This window comes from Ylistrum balloti, unplaced genomic scaffold (genome assembly GCF_031769215.1).
Source record: "Ylistrum balloti isolate Yb309-2 unplaced genomic scaffold, AGI_CSIRO_Ybal_v1 Utg369936, whole genome shotgun sequence".
NCBI classification, from domain to species: domain Eukaryota; kingdom Metazoa; phylum Mollusca; class Bivalvia; order Pectinida; family Pectinidae; genus Ylistrum; species Ylistrum balloti.
Genome location: NW_026782046.1, coordinates 62545 through 86055, shown reverse-complemented (window position 1 = coordinate 86055; position 23511 = coordinate 62545). Strand labels below are relative to the sequence as shown.

At 34.7% G+C, this 23511-nt stretch overlaps 2 protein-coding genes across 2 annotated transcripts; one reads left to right on the top strand and one right to left on the bottom strand.

Moving 5' to 3' along the window:
- Positions 1-93: 93 nt before the first annotated feature.
- On the top strand, positions 94-18310 carry LOC132547142 (transmembrane 9 superfamily member 4-like). Its single transcript, XM_060210896.1, has 20 exons — positions 94-210; positions 614-716; positions 1226-1269; positions 2984-3093; positions 3843-3945; positions 4333-4385; positions 5060-5101; positions 5318-5406; positions 5614-5766; positions 6116-6186; positions 9460-9592; positions 9924-10005; positions 10698-10773; positions 11082-11165; positions 11481-11576; positions 12804-12883; positions 13207-13270; positions 13706-13825; positions 14397-14486; positions 15128-18310. The coding sequence occupies exons 1-20, from the start codon at positions 124-126 to the stop codon at positions 15275-15277; spliced, it is 1830 nt and encodes a 609-aa protein (XP_060066879.1). The 5' UTR covers positions 94-123; the 3' UTR covers positions 15278-18310.
- A 973-nt stretch (positions 18311-19283) lies between these two features.
- Positions 19284-20238, bottom strand: LOC132547158 (uncharacterized). Its single transcript, XM_060210913.1, has 2 exons — positions 19980-20238; positions 19284-19858 (listed from the first exon to the last, which is right to left on the bottom strand). Exons 1-2 carry the CDS (start codon positions 20236-20238, stop codon positions 19284-19286), a joined length of 834 nt encoding a protein of 277 aa, XP_060066896.1.
- Between the last annotated feature and the right edge of the window lie 3273 nt (positions 20239-23511).

The following is a 23511-nucleotide window of genomic DNA, read 5'->3' as shown; positions in this document are numbered from 1 at the left end:
GGACTCTGTGGCTGAGGACCAACCAACATGATATGAAATTTTTTCTCCATTTAAAGAAATAAAGCACTTTTTTTGTTTCCATTTCAGAAAATGAAGCACTTGAGTAATTTTGCTCTACTATTGATGTTAGCTGTAGGAATTTGCAATGGTTTCTATGTCCCTGGTGTGGCTCCAGTGGAATTTGACTATTCTGAATTGGTTGAAGTCAAGGTAATGTATCTTTTACACTTAATACATTATCAAAGCATTAATTGATCCAAGCACATACTTGAAACATGAATTGATCATTATACAGAGAGATAGAAATTTAATGACCAATTTAAAAGTTTATAAAACAGATTGCTGGTGTGAAGATGTGTTTTCTGTAACAGAAGGCCAAAAAAGATGAATATAGAAGTAGATATTAAGATCCTCTGCATTACAAAGAAAAAAATAGCCATAAAATGATGGAAATTTGATAATTATTTTTTGAAAGTTTTGATTTCTCTTACTAGTAATCAAATAATTGACAATTCTCTGGTGTTCCAAAAAACACAAGAATTTTTAAAATTAAGTAATTCATTATAAGAATTGTGTCGAGATATATGTTGGTAATTCTTTGTATCTATAACAGGCTGTCAAAATGACCAGTGTGAAGACACAGCTGCCATATGAATACTACTCTCTACCATTTTGTGAGCCTAAAGAGGGTATAAAGTACAAGATAGAAAATCTAGGTAATTAAAGTAGGGCATTTCTTGTTTAAATTTTTTTTTCAGAAAAAATATGTCATAGAAGATATCTCAAATGGACAAATTGGATCATAAGTAATAGATTTTTAGTAAATTATTGAATATAAGATATATGAAGATAGAAGTTTTAAGATGTTAAGATAGAAATTGTAAGACGTGAAGAACTTTCTTAGATTTAACTTGAGAACCTTTGTACTGTCCGGGGCAGGGATCTGAACTTATATTATTTTAGTGTTTATGACGAATAGAACCTTAAATTTATTATTTCATTTGAGACACTGGACAAATTTCAACTGGAACTTTGTAAATGTCATTTGCAAATTTTCTTCTTAATGAAGACATATCATTAAGATTAAAGAAAGTATGAATTCTTAATTCTGGTTGTATAATAGAGTAAAACAGTATTCAACAGAAATAAACATTGTGCTCATGAAGGATGCATAATGGAATAACCTGTATAGAGCACTGTCTTAATTACTGAGTTTCATTTCCAGGTGAAGTGCTGAGAGGAGACAGGATTGTCAACACTCCATATGTGGTAAGGCTAGCATCAGGATAACACAAATTCATCAACATATAAACATTTGATGTAGAGGAGATGCAAATTCAACATCCTTGCAAGGATCTGTTTAAAAATTCACATATAAACTGGAAATGAATTTAAAATCCTTGTAATGACAATATCTATCATCTAACATATATGACGGAAAAGTTTCTTATCTGTATTAAACTTTAAGTTATCACTTTCTTTTATCTATTGTCTACATTTTGATGTCACAATGTAATCTGCATATGTATGATGTCCTAACCTCATCTAATCCTGTCATCAAAATGAACAGGTCATGCCACCTGATTTCATTAGCAAAATTGTTTACATGACTATATTCTCTGTATAAAAATAGTTAGGTAATCAAATGAAAATATTTATCTTCTGTTTATTTTTTATGCTTCCGCCATTTATGGCCGGGGGCATATAGCGTTGCCCATGTCCGTCCCGTCGCGTCCCGTCGCGTCCTGTCCCGTCCTGTCCCGTCCCAAATCAGTATATACCACCTAACAACTTCATTCGGAAGGCAATTTTCATGAAACTTCATATAAATATCAAGTATGGAAAGATCTCATGTGGTGTTGAATTTCTCGGCATTCTAAAAAGAAGATGGCCACCAGGGGGAGATAACTCAAAAAAGAGGAACATCATCTTATTTCTACATAATTTGGTACTTGTGGGTTTTAAGGCATAAGGAACTAATATACTCCCTCATTTTTTCCAGAGAACAAAATTCCAAATTCATTTATGTTAAATCAACTTGTTAATTTAAGTATGAAACTTAAGTTGCACATAGTTGCATACAAATTAACAAAATCATCTCTTTCGGACCTTTCACTATTATTTCACATGGGGGGGCGGGGGCATTCGTGTCTTACAGACATTTTCTAGTTTATGTATTTCATGAACTGTTTAAAGAACTTAATGAGTAGTCACTTCATTTAAGGCAACATGGATTGTTTAGGAAATCAGTTGATATATTAATAGGTAGTTATAGGCATAGATAAAAAAAAATCCTTTAGGTCAACAATGGTCAATGAAAAATGTTACTTTCTTGTCCGTCGAAAGGCTGCAATAATAGATGTAAACCCATTAGATAAATAATAATAAATGAATAGGAAATGTTACCCTGCATCATACATATCTTTTAGATATGAGTCATTCCTTCTGATTAATGATCATGATATTACTGTTAGATTTTCAGATTTATTGATATTAACTAACATACAGTGCTCCAGATAACTTTTTGACATGTGGGGTTTTCACTCCTACCTTTATAAATTGAGGGGTTTTTTCACCCCTGCCTTCATCAAGTGTATGGGTTTTTCCATATTAGGGTAACACTGAATTTGTAAACATTTTTGACAGCGCCATATTTGCTATGCGACTGGTTTATAATCACGGTCAAGAAAGCGCTTGTTACGAGTTTCGTTTACTTGATAAGTGTCTGTTTGACTTAGATTATTGAGTTTTCTAACTACGTAATATTGGAGCCGGACATTGACGCAGAGTTCGGATTTCGCACGGGTTAATGACGCAAATCTTATTTTTTTCCTAGCGTGAAATTAGAAATATTGTGCGTGAAAACGCATTCACGCAGGCTATCTGGAGCGCTGAACATACTGTCTCTCATTAAAGATCAGTACTGCATTGGATATGTTAGAAATTTGTTATGGTAATTGATACTATTTTCTATCATTGTTAGGTAAATATGGCAAACAATAAGGATTGTACTCAGCTATGCTCTGTCAAACTGAAAAAGGAACAGTCCAAGAAGCTTGTGGAGAGGATCAGGCACTCCTACTACGTTCACTTGTGAGTTGCATATATAATTGTATTTGTTTGGTAATTTGGGAGATTGAGTATTTGCTGGGATTATCTCTGCAACCAAGGTCCTTTTGGGGGCAGGGTATCCCATCCTCCATACTCATGGTGTTACGCTCACTATCATTCTCTGCACCCACGGGACATTTCCTGGCAAAATTTAAGGCACCAAAATAAAAGAAATTGGACTGATCTAGAATGGGTTTCAGGGGAAAAAAAACTGACCAAACACAGACTGATGCTCCTTTGAAGACTACAACCCAACTTCAATGCAACTCAAGATTCGTTTGATGTACATCAAAGGATCAAACTAGGTCGTCTCGTCTTATCCAGAAAGTGTTGCTTATGGAACCTTCAACTTTTTCATGAAATGTTCTGGGTTGCAAAGAGTGAAAGTGATCGTAATCCTTGGAATGTCAAGGACGAGGGTCTCCTTGTACTAGCTGGTGGTTACATCACAAAACAACAGGTCAAAGGCCTGCCTGATACCCCCAGAGCATCTAGTCAGATCAATTCAAACTCCTTGAATGAGCACCGGAGGTTACGAAGTCTGATGTTTTTCTAACTGAGCTATCACATTCCTGATGATTTGAAAGGGATAGAAAATTGTGGTGCCATATTTGATGATTATCAAAATATTCAAACAGTCATGGATATCACTAGTCTTTCATGTTCTTATTTTAGATAGGATTAAGCATGTTGTGCCTTGAACACTTATCAACAAAGATAATTGCTTTCAGAATTGTGGACAACTTGCCATGCGCTACCAAATTTGAGATGCTGGAAACTGGTGAACCTCAATACGAACATGGTTACAAGCTTGGATTTCTCAAAGACAATGTGGTAAGTATACGTAAATAACTCTGAAGTGGCTGGGATTATCATGATGTACATGTATGGATCCTTCAGTAAGCCCAGGGAATAGACAGATGATCTCTTAGTTCAACTTAATAGATGCATAAGCGTATTGCAAGATTGATAAAAGGGCTTGATTGTAGATTTACTAAAAGAGCAATAGATGTGGTAGGTATATTTTAGGGCATTGGCATACTGCCATCTTATACTTTGGAGATTATGCAACTTAATAGATGCATAAGCATATGAAGTGAGACATTAGATGAATACTGATATTAAACTGCATGAAAACAGTGAAATTAGCACAAACCTCTTGAGAGTCATGTGATTTTGAGTGAATTCATTTGTTTTTTCTTTCTTTTTTTTAATTTTCAGGCCTACCTCAATAACCACTTAAAGCTAATTTTGAAATATCACAAAGAAGAGGGGTAAGTTTTTCCACAAGTGGTTGGTTATAAAGTTACAGCTTGATTTAAAAGTAATAAATTCAGTTTCAAAATGTATGTTGAGGTTTAAGTCGTATTTTTAACAGGGAATGTTAAGCAGAAGATTTCTGGCTTTCTTTTCTTATATTTTTGCATAAAATGAAAATAAAGATAATCATAAAGTTTAATGTAACTAAATGCTAAGCATGGCTATAGTTCTGTATTGATATTAAAAGGTATGGGCAATCAGATTGTAATTTCACAAATCTTAAAATTGAAAAAAAAACTTGTTATTAATTGATATTTTGAAGTAAGATACATTAGTTGTATGTGTTTTTGTTGCATGGGTAGATGTATATAATCAGAGCTAAGTTGTATATATTCGTTGTTTCAATTTTTATGCACAAAACAATATATTTTGTTGCTGTGGTGACAAAGCAGTTAAAGCGTCTGACTATTTTTATCAAAAGCCTCCAACTCTGGGTTGTGGGTTTGAGGCCTACAAAGGGCAGTCACCTGGTACTTGATGTGAGTGGATGGTTTTTTTACCGGGAACTCCAGCTTTCCTCCACCTCCTAAACCTGGCATGCCCTTAACTGACGCTGGCTGTTCATAGGACATAAAACAAGAATGAACTAAACAATATCTATTGACTTTGCAATTTTCATTTTTTATAGGGAAAAGTACCGTGTGGTAGGATTTGAAGTTGAAGCAAAAAGGTAGACACACATTTTGAAAAAGAAAGAAAATTATACAAAGTAAACATTTGTACAATTTACTCAAGTTAATGTGACATTTGAAAACAATTTTTTTTTAATACTTGAAAGCTTTTATATACTGTACTGGTAAAGATATATAGTCAAGCTTGTTTCATTAGCTTTATACATTGCTTCTTTCCACTCGATGATTGATTGAAAATTATGTTGTGACTTCAGTGTGAAGTTTGATGCCATGGAGCTGAAAAGTGATTCCTGTAAGGTCAAAGGTCAGGGAGCTGCTGATCCTCAGAGGATTAATGAAAATGGTAAGGATGGTAGCAGCCGTATAGTGGCTAGCTCAATGATATTGTGTTCTTTTTGACCAAAAGTATCACAAGGTGTCCAAATATTTCAGCTGTTTTGAGACCCACTCTATCAAATATATGTATTGTGCATTTGTGAAATAATCAAAATATTTCATTGTAATTTTATTTTTGTTGAATCTAAACCCTGTTGGCTAATTGGTTTTCCAGATGAGGTCGAGATCTTATTTTCCTACCAAGTGGATTGGGAATCAAGTGAACTACGCTGGGCTTCCCGCTGGGACACCTACCTGACCATGAGTGATGTACAAATCCATTGGTTCTCCATCATAAACAGTGTCGTTGTTGTCATCTTCTTATCAGGTATCTTATTTCTCTTTGTTTAAAGCTGTGTTTTTACATAAATACAGATTTTTAGCAGAGAGGAAGTTGAATTGGTAGGAGGGGGAAACAATTCTTCACCTGAAAAACTATATAAAAAATCATAGTTTTATTGATAATAAAACAATATTATCCTTCTCAGCTGCCAATCAATATAGTATTAAATATTGCTGAATTCAAAGGTAGGAGCATTAGTTAGACTGCATAATAAGTCAGAGTGTATGTCACAGAAACAGAAAGTAAGGATACTACTCTAAAGAATTGATGGATGGATAGAAATGTCAAGTTTTGAATTTCTCTTGTTCTTTAACTGCTGTCTCTAATATTTCAGGTATTCTGACTATGATTATGGTGAGAACACTGAGGAAGGATATTGCTCGATACAACAGAGATGATGATATTGTAAGTATATTATGTATTGTTCTCACATCTATCACGCTCAAAATTATTTGAATGTGCTCATGGGAGTAATGATATTTTGTCATGTATAATAACATTGTACGCCATGGGTCAAAGGAGCTGGAATAGTCCAAATTATTCTAACGTTCTATCAACAATTTTTTTTTTACTTTTGAATTCCGTTTCAACTTCGTGCAGCTCTTTCCCCCACCTTTTTATTGGGCCAAAGTTCTGATATTCAAGAACTCCAGACAATGAAAAAAAGTCAATTAACATCAGGAGAATTCTCATAAGGGCTGCTTATGCCAAATAGAAAAAAAGGATTGTTGACAGTTAAAAGGTAAATGTTCATCATTTGTTTACTTCACAGCAGACACTTAGCAAAACAAATGAGTTTGTTTTCAATGTGAATTTCAATATGTAAATATTTTGTGTGTGTGTGTAAATATTAAGATTGCTGTGCCTGTCCACTAGTCTTTATAAATCTGTACAGTCAACATATAAATATATGCTTGATTAGTTGGACCAAACTTGTTATCCCCCCCACGAAACTCATTTGCAGGGGATATTGATTTGGGCTCCGTCCATCCGTCTGTCTGTCCGAGGGCTTTTACAGGCTATAACTTCAAAACCTTTCAGTTAAACTTCACAAAAGTTGCTGTATATATTAAGTCAGTGCCCTAGTTGTGCCATTTGCTATTGATGACATTTCATCTTTTATATTTTTTGTGTTACCATGGAAACTTAGTCAAAAAACACAAAATTAGCAGAGCTTCAGATGATTTTGCATTTACATGGGTCATAGGGCCCATCTAGCCCAAAAAGTAAGGGTCATTTTTCAAAACCATGGGCCAGCAATTCTGAATGATAAATAGACATAATTTTAACCTTTGTGTATATATTTTTTTATTTATTCATTTTACAAACAGAGAAGATAGTTCTTCGTTTTTTAATCCTCCACAGCTGGACTGCCCTTCCAATGTCAAACTTCCCCAGCTCTGACCCACTCACACAAACACGCATCGATTTGTCACATGTCTCTGGGGAGATGCTTGCCCTTTTAGCTGTGGTGATGTAGTTCTGAACACTAAAAGATCTTTCACCATCAGCTGTATGTGTGGGACTGGTGAGTGCAAGGGCAGCTTGGAATTTTTTCTTTGTGGTATTGATGGATGAGGCCCAGAGATCCACCATCATGTCTCACAGAAACACTACTTGCTTACATACCTGCCATTCCTGTTTCATTGCCTCTCCGTCTATATAGGGTCCTACTACCTTTCTCTCATTCATACCATTCACTGTCCACTCATACACCTTCTCTGTTCCAAACTGGTCAATCAGCACTTGCAATTTTTTATTTCCACTCACAAACTGTTTCCCTTGGCCTAAACTTGAAATTGGGTGAATGCTCAACAAACCATACACAGCTAGAATGTCTGTTTGTGGAAATACGCAGCTAGAATGTCTGTTTGTGGAAATCTATGTGACAGATTTTCATTTAGTTTTTCAATAAATTTTGCCACAAGTGTTGAAGGCAAGTTGTTCATGGAAATCTTACAGTTTTTGTAAGTTGTGTCATTTTTGTCGATATCGCTGTCCAACAGTTTTACAAAAGAATTGCCCTGCTTACCCTCAGGGATTTTCTTGAGTGTAGCTTTACATGTTTCCAGGTAAACACCTACCTTTGCAGGATCAAGATTCTTTTTCTGGAATGATTGTGATAATATCATAATTGGTGCTAGAACATTTAACATCAGATGGGTGAGGTACACAAATTTGGAAGTACAAATTTTCCTAGCCATGCCCTCACCTTTCGGATCTTTGCTTTTATCAATTCCCTCGAAGTATGTGAGGAGGGCAGGGAGACTTCTTTGAATAGAGGAAAGTGCTTCAAGAAATGATAACCATCGAACCTGATGAACCTCCCTGACTTAAAGTGTTGGAAGTTCTAGCACTTTTTGGATTTTTTCAAGAGTTTGAACTTTTGCAAATGCATGTTTGAAATAATAAAACAAGTCAGTAAGTGTCTGTTGAAACTCTTTCAAAGTTGGAAAGATTTCTGTACATTGGCTGCTCACCAAGGCAAGCATGTGCGCAAGACAACGTACATTTACAGTCATGGGATTCTGTTTTGATTACAGACTGTTTTCATTCAACACTCATTGTAATTAACTGTTTAACACTTCAATTTTTACACCAAACCCGCTGACCCATTTCTCTATTGTTGTGAACGGGTCGACTCGTCACTAGCCAAAAAAATATAATAATGTAAATCTCATTCTATTTTACAATTACGTTACTGACAGTAACACTACCTTTTTCATATTTGAAGTATTTACTTACCGATTCTTCTTTTTTTCATAATGAATTTGTCCATGACAACTCAAAATTCCGTCTGACATATTCCCAGCAAAATGTGTTGTTCGATTGTATGATCTTACAGATTCGCGGAAAACTTGCGTAAGGCAAACTACTTTTGTTTTAGCATATATTTGCCATGCGCCAGCGGGCCCTTGTGGAAAGGAAGTTGTGCATCATTTTCAAAATTTATGCAGGATTGACGTGGGCGCACCGTCAATCTGAAGCTCTGAATTAGTGTTAACTTTCCTTTCGGGACTACAACTAAAACCATTCCATGCAACTTTACAAAACTTTCTGTATATATTCTGTTATTGCCCCAGTTGTGCCTTTTCTTATTGATGACATTTCATTACATCTGTTTTTATCTTTTTTTTGTTACCTTCATTTGTCAAAAATTTTTGTGACTTGTATTACTCCAGAGCTTATAGTGTATTGTATATATATGATATAACATATTTTCCGGATTATAAGCCACAGCTTTTTTCCTTTGCGGTCGGGCATGTGGCTGAAGTACCAGTGAGAAAAAAAAGCCATGAAAAAAAGTTTTAATCTATGAATAAAAAACATAAGAGGAAGAATATAAGCATCGACCACACATTTATTAAACATCAGCATAATTGGGCTAAGGGGCTGTAACAGCTATGGTACTTGACATAATTTTGCTTTGTTTCTCCTTCTTCATTCATGAAATAAGTATGTACCTTCTGATCTCACTTTCTATGTAACGAGTCTTATAAAGTTTTTCAGGGCCTATATGAATATTTGAAGGTCTTTTATTATTGATGGTAAAAAAGTGAAATTTTAAATGCATACACTCTGGTTTGTCTGCATGAATAAACAGTCACCAGGTCTTACATATCTTCATAAGGGACACATGATCTTTTTGAAAAGTGCAGCTTTATTTTTTTGTTTCAGGAGGAGACCATGGAGGAAACTGGCTGGAAGCTTGTCCATGGTGATGTGTTTAGGCCACCAAAGCATACCAAGTTGTTGTCCTCACTAGTTGGGTCAGGACTTCAAATTTTCTGCATGTCTCTCATCACTATTGGTATGTATTGTGTTGTCATAGGTACTAAAATAACAGTCATTTTATTTATCTTGGACGAGGAGGAGCAATGTTCTATTAACTACATTAGGATACCGGGTTCTAAGAAAATGAAATATGGCACTCACGACAGATGCCCTTTTAATATAAGAAAACATATATATCTCAAAGCATATCGAATTATATGTTTGGATTTTTTACAGATAAAAAAATAATTACAGATTCGGTCATAGCAATTTAATGTCAAATGTATGTTGGTCCAATTTCAAAATGTCTTGTTTGTAAACACATGTTGTTCGTAAGTTTTTTGTTTGACCTTTGACTTCTGTTTCAGTGTTTGCTATGTTGGGGATGTTGTCTCCAGCCTCCAGAGGAGCACTGCTGACTGCCTCCACTTTCTTATTTGTCTTCATGGGGTTAGTATACTGTGGTTTACCAGTTGTTCCTCCACATATCAGGGTATCAAATACCATGTCTTAATATCAAAATATTAAATATCTTTTTTATTCTTTGAGAACGGCCCAGCATAAAAGGAGAAGAAATGTACCTGTTGCATCCATTGCATGATTATATGATGCAATGAAAGTTGGAGTCTTTATGTTTTCTCTTTACAACTTATTATTTTTCCTTAATGTCTCCCTTGACGCTGCCTCACTTTTGTCGTTTGACTGAGAATTTGCCCCTGTGAGGAGTGTTGGGTTATCTCCCCTGGCTCAGTCATACTTAAGTCATTCGAAGTTGTAGTTACAATTGCCTGCTGAATGCTCAGCATAGTGGTAATGTAACAACTTGCGCAGCTGTTGACAGTATAATATGTTACTGGCCACTTCCTGCAGTATGCTTCAGTTTGATAGCACTAGAAACTTGACTTCAGTTCCACACTATCACCATGAAGCTCATATGAATATATTGCAGCCTCCAAAATAAGTCATTTGCATATTGTGCCTTTTGAAGACATAGTCTTGATAATTTGAAAATGGATTAATTTTTTTTGACCGTCCTGTCTGTATTTTCATTTTCCTTATAACTGTAAATAGTGATGCTATGATTGAAACTTAACAATGCTTTATCTGATTGTGCAGTAATTTTTGTTTGGTTTTCTTTTCAGTGTATTTGCTGGTTATTTCTCTGCACGATTGTACAAAACAATGAAGGGAAATACATGGAAGAAAGCTGCTTTACAGGTTTGTGTAGATTTTGATGAAAAAGGAAGTTAAATCAGTTTAAAATCTGAAAAAGTGTCCTCATTCTTCTATAAGAGAACAAAATGTTCTTTAAATAAATGTTATGGGGGTAGTGAGGGGCAAGGGTGGGGGGTGGCTTTTAAGAGTTCTTGTTTGAATCTTAACTTTGATAGAAAGGATGAACAGTTAGTACTTATTGTCTTACCTTTAGGTCCCAAGGGGACAAATTGAAATCAAAGTACATTTAATATAAGTCTTATTTATTCATTTGAATAGATATGTAGTTTCATTTTTTTTTTTTTTTTCAGACATCGCTTTTCTATCCAGGTATTCTGTTCGGAACCACATTCTTCCTTAATTTTTTCATATGGGGGAAACATTCCTCAGGAGCAGTAAGTATGTTACTTTTTAGTACAGAACTATAAAGGCAATTCATACAGAACCACTTTTCCCCCCAAAAAATTGAAAAAAACAAAGAATTTTTTGTTCAATGAAGATGGATAAAAAAAGGTATGATTTTCTTTTAAAGAAGTATTCAAATCATTTATTGTAAAATGAAAAACATCATTGTATGAAAGAATCTTTTAAAAAAAGATAGCAGTGAATGTCTGTGAATTAGAGTTTGTCCAAGATTTAATGTTTTTCAAATATAAAATAGATTGAAAAATACTTCTGCTTGGATTAATTGGTAAATTTGTCTCTTCCAGCTACCGTTTACCACTATGCTGGCTTTACTGTGTATGTGGTTTGGAATCTCAACTCCATTGGTCTTCATCGGGGCCTACTTTGGCTTCAGGAAACAGGTATATGTCTGCAACATTGTACAGAGAGGTTTGGGCATTTTGGTACAGTTTCCATTAAGGAACATTTGGTGTAGGTCAATCATTAGTAGGGAACTAGGTTTATCAGTTGTTAAGTCCTTTATTTAGAGTTTAGGTTGAAGGCCAAGTCCTCAATAAGATTTAGTGAAATACACTATATTTTTGCTGAGAGTTATTCTACTAAAACATTTGCTTGATCACAGGAATCCAAAATACTTCTATCCATTGTTCAGTTTCCTGCCTACTATTCTTAAGCAAATCATCAATTCAATTCTATGGATGGTATCTCAAAGCAAATGCTAAAGTGCTGCTTTTGAGAAACTGGAATAGCCCTGAAAATCTTTCTTGAATGTTTTCCTCTTCCTAAGGATACCGCGGCATCGTCTGTCCATCCGTCATCCGTTGTCTGTCAACTTTTTTGACAAACCCTACTAGTCATGAGAGACTGAATGGATTTTGATCAAGTTTGGTCAATAGTATCCTTAGGGGAAGAGAAACATAGTTTATATAAATAATATGTCCTGCCCCCCAGAGCTTGAAGGGTGGTACCCAATAGGTGGTTTTTTTCATGTTTTTTAAAATCCTACTCTTCCTGCAGAATGATTGGATTTTGCCTAAATTTGGACTGAAATATCTTTGAGTGAAGGGGAATCAATTTGTATAAATGGTGGGTCTCGCCCCTCCCTTGGGCATCAAGAAATAAACACATTTGTTAAGCAAGAATTGACCCTTAGGTGTGGTACACCTCTAGGGACATTATTTCTGGGTCATATATTTGATATAGCTGAGATACCAATCTTATAACCATATAAACACTTGCTTGGCATCAAAAGAAAAAGAAAATAATGATATAAGAATTTAGCGATTGGTCTTTCCCCATCCAAGGGGTTAAATGACTGAGCTTTAATTGGATGTATTTGAAATACCCAACCTATAGGCATGCGTATCATTGCTGGGCTTTAAGATCCAGGTGAGTGATACAGGCTCTATGGGCTTCTTGTTTAGAGTTTACTGTATGGGAAAAGCATTATCCATTTTATTCTTAAATTCTCCAATAAAGTTTATGACGAAGTAAACTTCCATCTGGAGTTGATAAAGTCACAGTAACTTATTGGGAATAGGAAGGATTAATTATTAGGATCTGATATTATAATACAAAAAATGTGTTTTTGTTCAACAATTGTTGACTTATGATGCTATATATTACAGCCATACCAACACCCAGTAAGGACTAACCAGATACCTCGCCAAGTGCCTGAACAAATGTGGTATATGAATCCATCCCTCGGGTAAGTTCTCATCATATTACACTGTATTTAATTGAAGTTTTAAAGAGGAATCAATTTCTGTGCCATATTAAAATGGTAGAGTATCTCTTATTTGTAACTTCGGAAAGAAATCTTTGATGTATTTATCTTTATTACAGTTTGACTTTCCAAATTCGTTTACTTTTTTATTTTTAATGTTTAATAAAAATGAAGTTGAATAAATTTGAGTATGGTCTAGATTTTCATTAACTTCTGTTACTGATAGAACTGGAAAAAATATATATGTACATTTATGATATAATTTGTGAATCCTCAGGTATATGAGAATTATGTTTATCTTACAGTGTGATGATGGCAGGTATTCTACCCTTTGGAGCCATGTTTATTGAACTCTTCTTCATTTTCACAGTAAGCACCTGTTTGATGTTTATTTGATGTGAAATTTTATTTCATGAAACATTTACATTTCTTTGTAGCAAATGGGTTTTCTCTACATTCAAGTCTCTTGCTGAAAAAATCATTACTTTTGGTTATATAGTTCCATTTTAGAATATATTAGTACTTGTCAAATACAGAATTTCTTGTGATTTTACTGTAAAAGAATTGATTTTCATAGGGAATTTTTTTATTTTATATTGTTGGTACTCATAACAAAATTGTATTTCCTATCCACAAATTCCAGTGTCCACAAATTCCAGTGTCCACGAAATAGTAATTTTAATGCAAAAAAAAAAACATGAAGGCCCATGAAAATACATGATATTACAACATAAATAAATAGTGTCATGGAACTAAACCTTTATTTAGTGATTATGTTAACTTCCAGGATATCTTCTGTTTCAGGCTATATGGGAGAACCAGTTTTACTATCTTTTCGGGTTCCTGTTTCTGGTGTTTGTGATCCTGGTGATATCTGTGTCTCAGATCTCCATAGTGATGGTCTACTTTCAACTGTGCGGAGAGGTCAGTACATATATAACACTGATTTTAATGCTCAACCTCCTGTGAAGTGTTCAGCTATTGTCAAAATATTAGTTGATCAACAGCAATATGCTTTGTTAAACTGGGCACACATTTTAATGACATTGTTAAGATTCTGGATTCTCATTCTCAAATTGTAATGCACATAAAGTATCTCTAATGCAAAAAATGAATTGAATTAACTTAGACAAGTGTAGTGTACTTTAAAAAACTGATTTCAAGCATTTGGTAAAATCATGAAAATTTGTCCAAAACGCTTTTAATTTAAATGAGGAAAGTTTGTGCAATTTTGTCATGGATTGTAGGTAACACTTTGATGTGATACTCAGAAATAAGATAAAATATAACATGGGTGTTGTATTTGAATGTGCATTGTATTTCACCATCTCTGAAATATCTTTCATCATATCCGCACCATGCTTCTTATTTCCCTTGTCTGTGAAATACTTTGATAGCATATAAAGAATATATATACTATGTGGGATGTGTGTGGTATTTACCAGTCTCAGAAATATTTTCCCTTTTAACTAGACCATGTGTTGTATTTCCCCAGGACTACCACTGGTGGTGGAGATCATTCATTGTGTCTGGAGGATCAGCAGTCTATGTTCTAGCTTACTCACTCTTTTACTTTGTAACTAAGGTAAGTGTGTTTCCTTTTTACCATTTAGATTTTCAATTTTTAGAATCATAAATAAAACAAGGTTTCTGTGCCATATGATATTACAACACTGTGTCTTGGGTCATATTCTTGACTTTTCATAAAACACTATATTGTGATGTTTACATGTTTATGTGATTTCAAACAACAGATATTTTTAGGAATCAAATCAACTAACTTGAGTTAAAACATATCTTGCGATTTAGTATATCTATATCCCTGATTGTGGAGAATATGGATTTATTATTGAAATTGTTGTTTTAAGTCCATTTTGTCCTATCAACGCCTTTTTTGACATTAGAAACATGTCTTTTCCCTACTATTATTTGAATAAATTGACTAGCTACTCTGTCAGAAAAATGTTTCTTGACAAACAAGAGTTAAAACTCCTCATTTTCGGAAACAAATACCAGAACTCTTCATATTTCTTAATCAGTTAAGACTGATGTTTGCTGTGTGAAAGTATATATACCATGTGAGTATCAACTGTGTTGAAGTCATAACTTTTTTTTAATCTCAAATATATACTATCTGTATAAATATATGATAGTTCAAAGGATTTTCCTGATGGATCAGTATAAAAGATGTATGATTTATTACACTTAAAACTATCTTCTTTACAGCTTGAGATTACCGAATTCATTCCCACTCTTCTGTACTTTGGCTACACCTTTCTAATGGTGCTGACCTTCTGGCTGCTGACCGGCACCATCGGCTTCTATGCTGCTTACCTTTTCATTAGAAAAATTTATGGAGCCATCAAGATTGACTGACAGATATGCGCTTTTAGGCTTTCCTTATCAAATTTATTTCTTGGAATCTTATCTTATGACAAACAGTTGGGAGACAAATGGTTAATTAGCATTTATATGTAGTGTATTCTGTAAGATACAGTCTACTGTGTTGGACAAGAGAGGAGTATGTATGTGTTTTGTGTCTTGGCCTTTGATGTACAGTTGTTAATAAAAGAGGTATGAAGTCTTTGTTAAATATTGAAGTGATGCTTTGTTACTTGAAAACAAATTTTGGTTATGTTGTTCTCAAAGATTTTAAAATTCAATTTCATAGTTGTATCTTGATGCCATACATCCTTATTGTAACTATTTTGAATTGGGACTAATCTTTTATTAAGTGAATATTGAAATATTACTTTCAAACAAGAAAATGGTGCCAGTGATATTTGGAACATGAAAATTTGAGTTCTGAACTTTTTCTGTTTGGTTCAATAGAACCTAGAATTAATGCTGTGTTTATTATGTGTATTTTGCTATAGATATTTAGGAATGCTAGGAAAAAATGGTCATAATATCATGTCATACTTGATGTAAATCTTTAATCCTAATATTTTCATATTGTACCTGTGTGAAGGAGAATCGAATATAAATGCATTTTATTGTATTTTTTTAATCTGTTTTAATGCAATATGATAACTAGCAGACTTCAAAACAGGTCAATGACTACTTCCAATCTTGGTGCATTTCTAAATATCTCATTCTATTAAAATCAGACAAAGATGATATCTATATCCTATCCTTCATTGTGGCTATAGTTTGATTTTAATATCGTATTGAGGGGATACCAGTATTCCATATCATTACTGTAAACTTTAAACTAAAATTGATTTTTTTCTGTCTACATGTGTGTACCTTGTACTATTCCCCTTAAAAGTACATTTTCTCCCCAAAGTCGCAAAGTCTATGCAGCGTAGGTGAGTGTGGTCGTATAATTATCAAGTGAAGTATGTACAGGAATTTGTGCTTGTAAATTTTCGATGTCAAGTGCAGATAGTTTTTGTGTTTATTTTATAGAGCTACCAGATTGCAGAAATTTGTATAGTAGTGTTGAGTGATTTATTTAGTATAGAAACCACTTTACAATGTCATGATGTATCTGCTTAGTTTTATGTCTAAGAGATTGAAGAAGAAACCATTGACATGCAGGCTGTGTTGTATATAAGCTCACAGATCAAAATGTGAAAATAAAATAGAAAAGGTCTGTCAAAAACAAACTACTCACAAACCACAAAACTGGTAAAAAAAGCATGTATTACATTTTATAAGAGTGCTTGTAACAGTGGTTGATAATATATTTTTTTTCATTTTTCAATTTATACAAAAACACTGTAGATTTAATGTTCAGTGCACTATATAACTCATCCTTTCAATCTTAGTTCTTCTTACCCTAGGTTGTTGGCTACCCCTATAGCTTAGTTTACATCACCTGGGGCCTTGTAGTTTCAAATATAACAATCAAATGTATATCTTACAGATATTACCAAGAATTGATAAATCACCGGGTGTTTCTGTGAGCAATTAGTACTGGTCCAACTCTTCAGAAAATAATAATATAAACCTTGATCATATTCACAGATAAATGTACAGTGCAACACAGAAAATACAGACAGTACGAAAAGTGTTTTGGGTTAGATAGGTTGAAAGATAAACATCAATTCCATACAGATGTCAAGAGTAAATAAGTGTTTACTTTCCAATTCGGAGAGAATAATGTACTGTATTACATCATCACCAGGATGGAATTTTTTAAAGATTCCTTTGTACGTTGTCATTTTTTCAGTTATTTTTTTAACATATTTTGTTATTCAAATTAAATACACAAGGGAGATAATTAATCCTGTCATCAAGACATAATATCAAACTTTCATGAAAGCGGTGTTTTAAGTAAATCCAGAATATGTAGAAATTTTTTTTGAAATTTGATTTACTGATTCACATTGTGAGTTCATATTGTGGAATAATGTGATATTTGAAAAAGGCTTTATTGTGTCCAAGTTGAAAATGGTGATGTTTATAACATGTAGATGGGATGACAGATGGTTTTGTTCACACTTATGAATGATAACTTTTTTTATTTGGAGAGAAAGGGATTTTTTTTAATGTACATAATTTGTTTAACACCTTCATGAGTGATACTTTCATATGTACATAGCATATATATACAATACAATATTGCTTTATTTATACAAACAGATAATTCACAAAAAACATTTGTTTACATCTGTCATTCTCTGCGTCAGGTTGTTTAGATGTACACATTTATTTTTTCTAAGCAACATTTGAGTGCACCATGATAAAGTCTATATTATTAACATTCTTGCTGAGGTATTTTCATCACTTGCTCTAATCTTCCAGTAATATTTCTTTATATTTGCTTAATATATATACTGAGGTGTTATACTACCCTTCTGATTACTTACAATCTTGTTTGTCAGGTAAAGCATTCCTGGAAGGAAAACTGCTTTATCTGGTTAACATAGAATGCACACAGGTCATAGGATTTGCTTTCTTTCACAATTGATTTGATGAACAGATAATTTTCATTTCTTTAAGATGAAAATATTGAAATCCATTGTAGATATAACATAATATGTAGAAAATGTGTAAGTGTATGCTCAAATACCTCTACTGTTGTATTGAATTAATAGTGCTATTGAAGCTAATTAAGTTCATATTAACTGTCAGAAGGAAAGTGACCAAGCTGGAGTACTAATGATATGGCATTGCATTTTAGTAGTTTCAAATGTAGAACAAATGTAGTGGGTGAGATATTTGATATTTTGTAGTTTTAATCATTTAATATAACATACCTGGATTACTGAATTGTAATCACTTTTCTGTAATACAGTGGGGAGGTACTCAAATGTTGGAGCATTTTGGAAAATGTTAATTTTTGGCATTTCATCATGGGGATAGATTTATACAGGTACAGTAATTTAAACATGGCTATTTTATTTATGATCCATTATAATCATTGGTATCTTGTTTGATAATAAATGAATTTAAACCTTATTTGTCTTTTCTTTCTCTCAATACACCAGGACAACATACACCTACAACAGTGACAACAACAGGACAACATACACCTACAACAGTGACAACAGCAGGACAACTTACACATGTATCACAGTGTCTACTCACGAGGACAACAAAGAGTGTACACCTATACCCAGTTCTTGTTGAATATCATCAGTAAAACAAGAAAATGTTTTTGAAACAAAAATTTTAATCATAAAAAATTGAAAAATATGAATACATGGAAATGAATAATCAATACTTCCATTGTGTTGCCCTGTTTAATTAAGTCTTTTTCACGGGGTGGTTGCCGTTATTCACCATATTCACCATCTTGTCACATCGGTAACACCATGGAGTCAACTCCTTTAGCTCGATGCGGAAGTTCGTTCCATCAATGCTTTGATCTTATCAATCGCATAGAGTTTAATTCAAAGAATGTATCACAATATCATTGGAAAGGTCGCTCACACTAGCTACTCCAAAATCTCTACTCAATTCAACAAACGCCTTCGTGACGCCCCAGATGATATTTTCTGCACAGCCTCACGAGAATATCCTTAACTCCGTTCGAAAGTCCACTCCATAACTATCAAAAAGTTTGATGTTTTGGAAAGTACGGTCTTGGAGAGAAAGCGACATTGATAAATATAAATAAAATGTTGGGAAAGTTTGAGACGTTGGTATAATTTCCTTATCGGAGATTCAGCTCCCTTAACTCCATTCGGGACTTGAACCTGATTGCTATCTCAAGTGTCTAGTGGATTCATTGACGCATGGCGGGAATTTGGATACTGTCTTCGTCTATCCCCCGATTTAATATCTTGGAACATTGCAAACCTGTTCAAGTATGTTCGTCGAAATTTTGATATGCATTTCGAAATGCTCAGTTAAAATTTTCTTTAATATACGCTACAATAAGCTTGTACTGCACTGTGAAACCTGCCTCAGTTTTAATGGAACCTGTCATTTACCATTGGTAATTTTTTGTGACCTTGTGATGCTCTTGTACTTTTCTGTTCGCCACTGACAATGAACTGACTTTTAGGGGAGGGAGCTGACCATCTTCTTTATGAATATTGATGTACTGGGCAGTTGGCTGCAGAGCATGCGAAGATTCCGAGGGCCTTGTAGCTCCAGGGATAGCAGGAAGACGGGCAACGTTTGAGGAAGCCGTTCCAACAGAAGACGAACCTTGTACTCTATTTGTCGATTCGATGAGTTTACCAAGCGATCCATATTTCAAGTTTGAATACTCTGGTGTAAACGCGTATTTTGGCATTGATTTTGTTTGGCTGGGTTTGAAGTTTGGCTGTGGAATCCATGTATCTTTAGACATGAAGGCATTTCCATTCCCTACAAATTCCTTGTCGCTTGACGGTATGAAATGACACGGTTCTCTCCCATTTGACATACGGCAGTTGTAGACACTAGCGGGAACAGCTTTCAATGGGGGCAAATCATATTTTGGAGATGTATCCTTTTGAATCTCCTGTTTACTTTTATTTCTTTGTGAAGTAGGTTTCTTTTCTTTCTTTGGCGTCACTGCAAAATAACACAAAGTGTAAGTTAAATTCGTAATATTCCATTGAAAAAAAGTAAAATAAATATCGGTATTTTTCTACCGTTTAACTCTTAGCAATTAAAAAAGAAAAAACCCACTTACATTGTTGGTCAGGCTGGAGAGGAAATACTGACTCCTCTGAACTGTCTAGGTGAATGTTGTGGATATTCTCAGCTTCATTTTCCAAATTTGGTGATCCGGGAATCGGGGTCATTACTTGGACGGATCCGAAGTTTCCGTAGTACATGGTTGTTTCACCGATTACCAAACACTTATCCTTGAAAGATTTCTTAAGACTTTTGGATTTAAAAGATCCAGTTAAAGATGACATTTTCAGCTTGTTCAACTTTGCTTCATCCATTGTATATCTCGTTTCTTTTTCTAAGCAGTATAGGAAAAGCAGCCGACTTGAAAGTCTATATAACGTAGCTATGGAAAGAATTATGGGAACTCCAATTATGCCGTATTTTAGATATTGTGACGTCATGTTCATTGTGACGCCATTAAAATGGCTTCGCAGCCAGGATCATCACATGCAACGGATGGCATGTCGCAAGCAGTCTTTGCTATAAACTTAACGGGGATCGGTCTATTATTACACAAAAAGAAATTACTATCCAAGATTGAAGTGCGAAACAAAATATAACCTTGTTTATTGATAAATATATATCAATTACCCCTGTTTCTTTATTTTCTTTTCTTTTTCTTTTTCTTTTTTTTTCTCGCTGATATACTTTTTCAACCTTTCTTTTATTCTGATTACAGAAACGCAGTTTTATAATGTCACAATACAGCATCATCTGCTTAATGATTATTTCCGTATATGAGTTTTTTTATACGTCTTTACAACTTTATTGTCATCCTATTGTCAGAAAATATACTGAAGAGCTTGCCGGGAAAATATGAATAACGTATGGCCTATTTGGAAGGAAATCAAATTGTTATGTTATCTTTGCCAGATTAAGTTTTTGCAATGATTGGGTTTGAGAGATATAATGTCTGTTTTTCCGTTATAAACAAATTAATCAAGATATTATTTTTGCGTTAAAAATCGTTTTGATTTTTACATCTCCGCGGGGCGGGGGAGGGGATAGAGGAAACTTTGCCTGATTGCATTAATGGTCTATATTATAATTCGTACGTACATTTTTCACGGGAGTATTATCGAATAGCGCCCCGGTCCGTATTTTTTTCCACTGGAAATCTGTTTCAGTCTGTGAAATTTGAAGGCTTTAATATCATAACATATCATTGTGCTTTCTAGAACAATATTCTAATTTGATGATATCAACTTAGAGAGTCTTTTTGCCCTTATTTTTTTCGCATTTCAATCCCAAGTTGTTCATGAACCTTCTCATCCAGTTTGAGTCGGTCTTTTCGGCCCGTCTTCATTCATTGCTCTCTTTTTACCTATAGCTATGAAATATATATATATGAAATAGCAACACTAATTTCTGTTTCTATTTGCGAACACCTAGGTGACCATTACTAATTCTATAATTAGTGACGAGTGCATATCAGCCAGTAAACAGTATTTGGAAGTATAATTCGGTGAAGCAGTTTCATGTAAATCATGCATATACACTTCCATTGTTTAGGTATTTCCTGGCAAAAATGCTTGTTCATCGGTTTGGTAACTCGTTGGAGAAGCGGGCAAGAGAGAGGCAGTAGTACACAGTTTCTCGGTGTGAGTATTTGTTCATTAGATTACCCCATTATGAAGGTTTTAATTAAATTTGAAAAAAATAAATCCTTGCTAAAATCGGTCTTGTCATATTAAAGTGGACAATGTGGGGTTTCATTTTTCTTCCAGAATAATATTTCAGCTTTGTGTTGGAGATTACTATTTGGGCAGTCTCGAATCTGTGTCTACGCACCAGAAACTAGCTTTACAGGAAGTGAAATTTTCATAGTGTTTACATGTGGTCATGTTATGAAGGATTTCCGAGTTGGAATTGGCTGAAATGTAAGTACTTTGTTACCACGACAGTGTTGTTGATTTTGAAATAGGTGTTTAGAATTAAATTTCTTCTAGAAAGTTGTAGTGTTAAGTTGAAATTAACAGTATTTTTGCATTTTTAGCATTTTTTTTCAGTAGGTAACCATGACAATCAAATGTCAGAAATCAGGGGATTTTTTTTATTTACACAAATTTCATCTCTCTACTGTTAATGTAATTGTTATGTAGCTTATAAAAATATATACATGTAATAATGTATTTTTCATAACCAATCTGCTATACCTGTATATCTCAAACATAACCAATAATTTCAGGAAAAATGCAAATTAATTCTTCACTGCTACCAGAGTAAACAAAAAAGATGTTGCAGCTCTGCCATGATTTTTCCCGACCCTGCCTTCCTGATATAACCGCCCATTCCTTATCGATACCCTCTACCTTTCCTATATTACTGCTCCGCCTTATATCTATCCCCCTACCTTCCCTATATTACTGCTCCGCCTTATCTATATCCCCCTACCTTCACTACATTACCGACCCATCCTTGTCTATATCCCCTACCTTCCCTATATTACTGCTCCACCTTATCTATATCCCCCTACCTTCCCTACATTAATGCTCCACCTTAACCATATCCCCCTACCTTCCCTATATTACTGCCCCGCCTTATCTATATCCCCCTACCTTCACTACATTACCGACCCATCCTTGTCTATATTCATCTACCTTCCCTACATTACTGCTCCGCCTCGTCTATATCCCCTACCTTCACTACATTATTGCTTCACCTAATCTATATCCTTCCCTACATTACTGATCCGCCTAATCTATATTCCCCTACCTTCCTTGTATTACTGCTCCGCATTATCTCTATCCCTGCCTTTCCTACATTACTGCCCTGTCTTATCAATATCCCCGCCCCTGCCTTCCCTACATTACTGCCCTGTCTTATCAATATCCCCGCCCCTGCCTTCCCTACATTACTGCTCCGCTTTATGTATATCCCAGCCCCTGCTTTCCCTATATTACTGCCTTTCTTTGTATCCCTGTCCATATGTTACGTCTTTCGCCTCAACGTTATCCCTGCCCTCTCTTATTTATATCCACGCCCCTGCTTTATTATATCCCAGTCCTGGCATTCCATATTTGACTGCCCCTTCCTTCTTTGTATCTCTGTCAATGTCTTCCATATAATACTTCTCTCGTCTTATTTTATCACCGCCCCCGCCTTCCCTACATCACTTATCACTTATATTTCCACCCTTGCGTTCGCTACATCACGGCCCCGCCGTACTTATATATCCACTCCTGCATTCCCTACATCACTTGCCCTGTCTTCCCTGCACCACGGCCCTGCCATACTTATCATCCCCGCCCTTGCCTTCCCTTCATCACTACCCCCGCCATACTCGTATTCCCACCCCTGATTGCCCTACATTACAGCTCCTACCTTTCCTAAACTGCATTGAAATGTACAGCGTATGACATTTCCCTTGGATTTTGCATTTTTGTAAGATGAATTTTCCATTTAAAAAATCCAAATAAAGATTGATTTATTGTGACGTCATCAAATGAAAGTTATCACTCTGGAAACAGAGCCGAGATTGCTTAACGACGCGGGAGGAAAATGTTTCGTCTCTGTTTCATATGGTATTTCTGAAACTCTCCTTTTGG

What these genes read in the sequence shown, in the direction of transcription:
- LOC132547158 (XM_060210913.1), bottom strand. Translation starts at nt 20,238, where the DNA reads ATGGATGAAGCAAAGTTGAACAAGCTGAAAATGTCATCTTTAACTGGA. An exon ending in TCTCCAGCCTGACCAACAAT is followed by an intron (nt 19,859 to 19,979) that starts GTAAGTGGGTTT and finishes GTTATTTTGCAG; the next exon opens with TGACGCCAAAGAAAGAAAAG.
- LOC132547142 (XM_060210896.1), top strand. Translation starts at nt 124, where the DNA reads ATGTTAGCTGTAGGAATTTGCAATGGTTTCTATGTCCCTGGTGTGGCT. An exon ending in TCAGAGGATTAATGAAAATG is followed by an intron (nt 5,407 to 5,613) that starts GTAAGGATGGTA and finishes TTGGTTTTCCAG; the next exon opens with ATGAGGTCGAGATCTTATTT. An exon ending in TATATGAATCCATCCCTCGG is followed by an intron (nt 12,884 to 13,206) that starts GTAAGTTCTCAT and finishes TTTATCTTACAG; the next exon opens with TGTGATGATGGCAGGTATTC.